Raw genomic sequence first — 8,379 nt, 5'->3', positions numbered from 1 at the left:
TGTACATAAATCATATTAGATCATTACTTGTAATCAATCTTCATCCGTTAACACGCGTGTCATAATATAAAATAAATTCGAGTTGAGTTGTAACTTTTTGTATTTTTCAATAAACGTTACATCATGTTAAACGGTTCGGTTGTTTTTGACTTTAATAAATTGTGAAACAAACGAAAAATGTAAGTTTTAAGAATTATTTCGCATTTTGCTAGTTAACTTTGACACACGCCCGCCGTTTTGTTACACCGAGTTATAGCAACGCGATTGAATTTAATTCTCAAACATTTCAAATGTGAAATAAGTCTTATTACAACGTTGTGAAATGTATTATAAAAAATCATTCTCCGGCTATTTCGGTATGAAATGTAATCAAATTTGTCTGCATGTTTCTCAGAAAATATCAAAATCGTTTTAAACGCCATCGAAATTCGAACCGTCAGTTTAACATACAAGTCCAACTATTGCTTCGTTATTATTTGCACATAACAAGTATCTTAATACATTTCAATAATTGGCTGAAACCTATGTATATTTTGTTTACATAAATTGTAAAAATCAACAGTATCGATGGGTTGCATAGATCTAGCTAAATGTATTTCAAATCTGTCTTAAGTTCCTATTTCTAATATATCAGCTGATGTTTAAACCGTTTGATTCTACTGTATTCAAACCAATAGTTTCCAAAATTATTAAACACCCTGCTCATATTTTTTTTTTGTAATGTTTAATATTCATGAATTAAGTAGACTTATGAATTTGTACGATGAAAAACATTTTTTTGAATTACAATTAACGTTATTCAAAGTATTTATTATAAAAATAGAGGTATTCTTAGTATTACTGTGTGCAATCGTTAGTTATAGTTTAAATATTAAAATATCAATTTTTTTTTTACCCATAATAATATTATGTAATTTAACAAAATTGAGCAATATGATGAAACACACATTGATACGAGGGAATTAATATTTCTAATGGATTTATTTGATTGTATTAAAACTAAGTCTATTAAAAATGATCAAAACGGATCGCGTTATTTTTCACTTTAATGGGTTTCTTGTTCGAATCCAGAGGAGAACGTTGTGCCGCGTTTAAGGAGAAGAAATCAATATAGTCGTTCATAGTGAATGGGGTTTATTCTTTATCGCTATATTTTTTGTATGTTTTTTTTAATAATTACTCTGCTCCTACAAATTAAAGAAAACAAAAATACCGGACGACAGGGTCAAAGACGCACGCCGTGACAAGGTAAACGAAAGAAAGAAAAAATGAGAAGGAGAGTGATAGTTGATGTTACTAAACGTCTTACAAAAAGTGAATGTTTTGCTAGCGTCCAAGTTAGCCGTTTCCCAGGTTTATAAGAAGCGTGTTCAACTTTGGCTCATCATCAGTTAACCGCACCACCGTGAGTGAACAACTTGGTATAATAATATTTTAGTGGTGAATTTTGTGTTAAGTTTGTGATCATAATATATCCAGAATGATGAGCACACGCCTTGTTGTAAGTACAAATGTTATCTTATGCATAAATATTATTTAAAATATAAAAAAATAGTAGTCTTTCTCGGAATTAGAAAAAAAATCATTATACATTTTGCCGGACACCGAACACGTTAAACAATTTTATAACATGCAATTCGTTTTTTTGTTTAATTTTCAAGCGTGGTGTTAATCTGATAGATATTCAGAGAACATATTTTTTTATAATTTATACGTGAAACGTAGCCTGAAATTGAAAAAAGTATAATATTTTGTCTTTGAAGTAATCCGTTTTTACATAACACTTTTTTTAAGAATCAAATTTGTTTCAAAAAAGACTTACTGGATTGCAATTTTGATTTTTGAACAGGCTTTGTAATGGCCATTTCGAAATTACTTTTCTTACTCACTCTGTGATAACTGTTTCTAACAATATAAAGTATAGTAAGATTTTAATTTACCTTACACGTATTAATTCGTTTCATGGAACTATTTGACAAACAAATTTCAATTTTGAACGTAGTCTTATAATTTCTGAGTTTGAATTGAGTTAAACGGCCAATCTCACTTTTCAGATGTTGGCGTCGCTTGCGACTTTGACATTAGCTAGACCCGATGCTGGATACTCGTACAGCTCTCCATCTCCTTCTTTCGGAGCCCCATCCTCATCATATGGAGCCCCGTCGTCCGGCGGCGGTGGTTACGCGTCGGGCGGTTTCTCCGGCGGCTCGAGCAGCTACGCCAGCGCCCCGGTAAGTTCCGGATACTCCAGCGGTGCCAGTTCCGGATACTCCAGCGGCGGTAGCTCCGGCGGATACTCCAGCGGCGGTAGCGGCGGCGGTTACTCCAGCGGCGGTAGCGGCGGCGGTTACTCCAGCGGTTACAACTACGCGCCGGTCGCCCCGGTCGTACAAAAGCACATCTACGTGCACGTGCCGCCCCCAGAACAGGAATACGTCGCCCCCCAACAGATCCAATCGGTCGCTCCCCCGCAGAAGCACTACAAAATCATCTTCATCAAGGCCCCGACCCCGCCGACCCCGACCGTGCCGCAATTGCCACAGATCCAACAAGACTCCGAGAAGACTCTGATCTACGTTTTGGTCAAGAGGCCCGAAGATCAGCCACAGATCACCATCCCGACCGCGGCGCCGACCGCGCCGTCCAAACCCGAAGTGTACTTCATCAAGTACAAGACCCAAAAGGAATCCGGATACGGCGCCAGTAGCTCCGGTGCCGGTTTCTCTTCCGGATCGTCCGGGTTCGGCGCCAGCGGTGCCGGCGGATTCAGCGGCAGCGACTCCATCGGAGCCGGTCTTTCCTCCAGCTACGGATCTCCCAGCTCCGGCCCGTCCTCCAGCTACGGATCCCCCAACGCCATCCCGTCGTCCAGCTACGGATCCCCCAGCGCCAGCCCATCGCCGAGCTACGGCGCCCCCAGCTCCAGCGGATCGTACTAGACTTCAACGCCCAACCGTTGCACATACACACGCTTCGCCGACCGCAGGAAAATGTTGATTGTTACTTTTCTCCGGTCCCAAAACTCCCCCGAAGCGATAACTCCTTTTCCTCCCCATCCCTCGTTCTCCACTTCCTCCAACCAATTGTAATATAATCCATGTAAACTATATTATAATACTATGATATATTGTATTGATTGATTTAAAAAATAAAATGTTAATTAGTCTCGAGCTCAATTAAAAAAAAAAAAAGTCTATGTAAATTATCGTCATTTATTAAAGCTTAAAAACCGTATTTTTAAGAAAAATTGTTGTCATGATAATAACGATGAAAAATACAAGACCATTATTTTTATTATTATTTAGTTATTTGTTTTTTAACATAAAATCCGACCGTTTGTTTTTGTCGAAAACCGCCGTCCTGTTCCGCTGCGCGCGTACAAATTGTGCATTAGGTAACCATGCGACAACAATTTCAGTAATTTCGAAATACACACAACGCGATAGGTACACCTGTCGACGGCGGCGGCGGCGGCGGCGGCGTTGTGGGACGACTATTGGCCCCGGATAAAATAATAATTGACATATTTTTCGTTGCGTTTTCCGATGGTACACGAAAAAAAAAAAAAAACGACCACGACGGCCATTAACATTTCAACGGAATGCCCCCGTTGACTTTCGCCGGGCAATCATTATTATGCACCCGCGCCGGTGGAAAAACGCGTAACAGCAGAGTTCGGTTCGGTTACGATGGTAATCGTAACCGTCGCCCCACGATCCACCGGTAAGTACTAATAATAATAATAATAATATACATAAAAAAAAAAATAATGTAAATGTATATTAAAAAAAAAAAGAAGACAGAGATACGACCGCTTTCGCCCATCACGATCGCCGCGTGCATTCGACCGGCCTTTCTCCGGTGTGAGCACACACCGCGCGGCACCGAGGATGACCTCAGCCGGTGACCCGCGGTTGCGGGCGGGGGCGAGCGAGAGAGTGAAAATATGATCATTCAATTACACCGACCTTGACGGCGTCTGAAAAGCGCGACCTTCACGGACACCGCAGCGCAGGTGAGCGCACATGCGGAAGATAGGTGTGATACTGTTGCCGTCCAAATCCATAACACATTAATAATTCACTGTAGTGTTTTTTTTTAAATCTGGTTTACACCAGAGGCGGATAGGCCAACATTTGTGTTGCCGGGAAAATATTATACATTTTACAGGACGCCAAAAATACATAATAAGTACACGGGGCCCCGGCTCGTGGGAGGCAGCCCATACTTTACACAAAAAATGTATTCCTCTTTATTATTTGTATCACGAATAAAATTGAATACGGGTTTTTTTTAGCCTTAAAAAACGTGATCGATCATAAAATAAGTATGAAAACTGTAAAATGTGTATTAAATAAGCCCACCGGGATTTGCTTGGGTGTCTCGGTGAACCAACATCGGATCTGACGCAACTTATAGGCCAAGGTTTTCTTTAAACGAGTTCGCCAAAAACGAACTGCGAGAATGTCAAAATCATCGAAGGCGATTCGAGTGTGACAAATTGATCAGTCCAATTTTGGATCACTTTGAACAGATCGTCTAAAGTGATCATCCTTCGTGAACCGCGTAAACGTTAATCGGATTAGTTAGTCGTTCACTTTGATATTTACACGGCTATTTTTTAATAAATTCATCCAATGGGAACCTGGACTTTTTTTATTTAGCATAGCATATAATATTTGTTCGAAATTCATTATTAGGTACGTCCTGTTTCAAGTAATAAATTATTTAATACAAATGATTATTTAGAACATCTAATAATATGTGAACACATTTTTATTTGATACTATACCTATTATTTGAATGATTATATTCATTTTTTTAGTATAAATATATTTGTTTAAATAACTACTTATTATCCATTTGTATATTTTAATATAAAATAACTAATAAGTATAGGTATAAACAATTATTTTTTAAAGTAGATTAATACATTTGATTTTATTATTTTAACGGTCTTTACGACAAATAACTGATAAAAAATCTTATGGTTACAGGTATAGTTCAAACAATTAGTCTCCACTATTTTAACAATATTTCTTTTACTTTTGACAAGTTGTAGGCATTCAGGCATTTTTCGTTGTTTGAGATTAAATAATTTTTTTTTGTTAGAAAACAGTCACTAATTGATTTTTAATTGTTCCTTCTTCAGTATGGTTTTTAATACTTTTGCATTTGTTACCAATAGAGATTAGAATGTGGTCCGTGAGCTTGCTTTTTTAATAAGCCGTTTTGTTCATGGTTTCCGTGGATCGGCTTTGGGACACATAACCAATAATACAAAGTAACGTCTTTGCGGTGACCTGGTATCGCCCATCGGTTAACTAAATAATTTATTAGATAATTATTACCACCGTTGATGGATTTAAACTTTTATGACATACGACGGTTTTGGTCTAACAATTTTTTTTCCCAACACGCGACTTTCGAACAAATAGCCCTTCGAATGTAGTCAACGTGCATACTGATAATCTTACACAATCTCGGCCAAATAAGGCGTTATGCCGCAGGTAAAATGTAGTATTGAGTAAGTACAATCCGAAATAAAAACTATACAATTATTTGTAAGGTTTTTGTTTCTTAATAAAAGTAAAAAAATAAAAAAAACACATTTTTATTACAACAATATAAGAGAATAATTATTTTCTTTAAAATAATATTTGTTTGTACTGTTGTAAATTTCTGTTTTTAAAGGAAATCGCTCCGTTTGATTCGGTTTTGAACACCTTCGTTTGTTTATTTAAAAAAATCAGGAGTTAAGTTTAAACCTACACAAAGGAATCTTTATCGGAATCCGTTCTTTGTTCGTGATAAGATTACATAAGTTGGATGTCGCTTTACGTTTATTATTTATTGAAAAGTTTGTTTTTTCATTCGCTTTTCAACATATTCCTACCGGTCGTCGAACCCGTTCGCCAGTTGTTTACCGATCAGAATAGATAGTGAAGTATTAACAGTCGATTATTATGTCACTGAAGTACAAAATTACCGCCACTCCGGAAAAGGTTATTTAACAACGTTTCTACAGATAAATTGCTTGAACAATAAAATAAAATATTAACGGGTTACACCAGTTAAAGGCCGATAACAATAAAAACTGCTATTTCATTCAAATGTTATCACACTAGTATATTTTGACCAATGAAATAACTTATTGAAAAACCCCAAGAAATAATCAACATTTCTGTTCATTTATGAACTGTTAGATTTGGTACTGTTTTTTTTGGTGTAAAAACCAATTAGCAAACGTTGCTTACTTTGTTGTTCTCAAATTTAATGAACATACGTGTAAAAGATACAGGTTGTGTACTAAACACATGTAATTATCGAGTGTATTTTTAAAAAATTAATAAGCGTAATTTATATTATTATATGTCTGTTAATAGAGTGTATTTTATTTGTTTTCTTCATTTGCATACCCGATTCTTTGTATGTATAAGTCATGCTCTAGTCCTCGCATACCCACATTAATACCGAAATAATAGAAAGTAGCCGAATAATAAATGCATGTATTGGTATTGAAATCTCTTCTGAGGGCTTTTATATTGTGTTAATCTTTTAACACACGATTGTTCTATTATGCTAGACGTTTAATTTTCTCTTAAATTATTGTTTTTCTCTGTCAGTTTGAATTCGTACGTTGTCGTTCGTACATTAGTCATCTATTTTATATGTTAAAAATTTTAACTGACTTCACTTACCAATAATAACAACGCGGTTTCGAAACAAGAACTAAAATAATGTATATTTTCTTGAATTAACTCGTTTTTTTTAAATCACCTTCAAAATTATTAAAATACTTTAAGACAAAAATCAAAATTTTCTATGTTCAAAAAACCTCCAATAAAATCAAACTAACTGAGAGTACTAAATATATGAGGAAAGAATCAGAATCAAAATGGATTGACTAAAAAAAAAAAAAATGTAATTCCAAGAGAAAAAATATTTAACTAATCATAATTACTGCGTCGAGTGGTTTATATATTTTTTTCAAACCGAAAGAAACTCTCAAATGTCGTGGACTGCTTAAAAAGGCGTTTATGGTTCGAGGTATTTTATTCGGAATAAAGGCTCATTTTTATTTTTTTAACAAAGACACGAGAATAGCACTTGTAGGCACCGGCCGAATATTACTGTAATTACTCAAATGAAGAAGAAATAAAAACGAAAGTTGTTAAAAGTTGAAATTGCCAACCGTTAATAATGTTTTTGTCTTAATGCCGCGCAAGGATTTAGGATATAAATTAAGTTTTTAATCGTGATTAGTGTTGGACAGTTCTAATAAAAAATGATTACGACATACATCCGAAACAGTAATAATATAATAATCATCATTTGCGTTTAAACACATTAATCACGTCACTTAATGTGTGTTATACCTAATTTGTTAAATAATATCACAGGAGAAAGCCGATTTTATAATAAAACTATTTGCGTTGGTGATAAATGGTTAACTGACACACGAGTACTTAGATGGATGAAGCACTTTGTTTTTTGATATTAGTATATTGCGTTCGATTTGTCAAATCATCAAAACCCAAATGTTATAATAATGAAATTCCTAAATCGTAGAGTTCAGATGTAAATCGCTATTTTTTGTTCCCGGTGGGTTTATGTGCAATCCTGTAAGATTCGTTTTCATTGGACATGAGCCTTTGTAACGTTTGTTGACGGGTATAGAATTTACAACAATATTGATTGCATTAAAAAATGATCTGTGCTTTTGTGGCTGTTGGTCTAGGTAACCTAATTTAACCGCTTAACGGTTTTTTTTTTATCTATGTAATTATGTCGTTACCCGGGAGGTGAAAATGTCAAATTACATAACGTTAACATTTTATTATAAGTCGGGCACTATTTTATCTATATAATAACTGATGGACTAATTATAATTTCAAAAATAATGATATATTTATACATTATGTATTATTCAAAATTATGTTTACAACCACTTTTCGGACGTTAAGTGATATAACTTATGTACAAGAAATTGAGACACGGTACTACTACCTATTAATTATTATACACGAATGGCCACCAAGAAGTGCTATCGTGACGCACGTTCTATCTATTTTTTTTTTATCTTACCACTGTCGGCATAGTAATGCCTATACTGTCCGTAGACTTAATCAAGATAATATATAGTTAATTATGTATATACTCGTAAATCAAATTTACTAGACGAGAAAGCAAAAATATAACTATTAAATCGTATACTCCAATAATTTGATTACTTGTAATGTTAGTAACTGTATTGACCAGTTAGATCATCGTTCGTGGGCGTTTTTGTAAAGCATAGTACCAACAAATATTCATTACTTATTGTAACAATGTAACATTGTACATTGAATAAAATCAAATTTATTTTTAAGTTACAGG

At 35.0% G+C, this 8,379-nt stretch overlaps 1 protein-coding gene across 1 annotated transcript; it reads left to right on the top strand.

Annotated features, from left to right (window-relative positions):
* Nucleotides 1-1,361: 1,361 nt before the first annotated feature.
* LOC126839860 (prisilkin-39-like) lies at nt 1,362-3,300 on the top strand. Its single transcript, XM_050575280.1, has 2 exons — nt 1,362-1,501; nt 2,055-3,300. The coding sequence occupies exons 1-2, from the start codon at nt 1,481-1,483 to the stop codon at nt 2,937-2,939; spliced, it is 906 nt and encodes a 301-aa protein (XP_050431237.1). The 5' UTR covers nt 1,362-1,480; the 3' UTR covers nt 2,940-3,300.
* The last annotated feature ends 5,079 nt before the right edge of the window (nt 3,301-8,379 follow it).

Source organism: Adelges cooleyi, unplaced genomic scaffold (genome assembly GCF_023614345.1).
Source record: "Adelges cooleyi isolate 19-005CV unplaced genomic scaffold, UGA_ACOO_1.1 ACOO_flye_CR_arks_rails_tigmint_CR_PRNA_31, whole genome shotgun sequence".
In the NCBI taxonomy this organism is placed as follows: Eukaryota; Metazoa; Arthropoda; class Insecta; order Hemiptera; family Adelgidae; genus Adelges; species Adelges cooleyi.
This window is presented reverse-complemented; position numbering and strand designations above follow the sequence as displayed.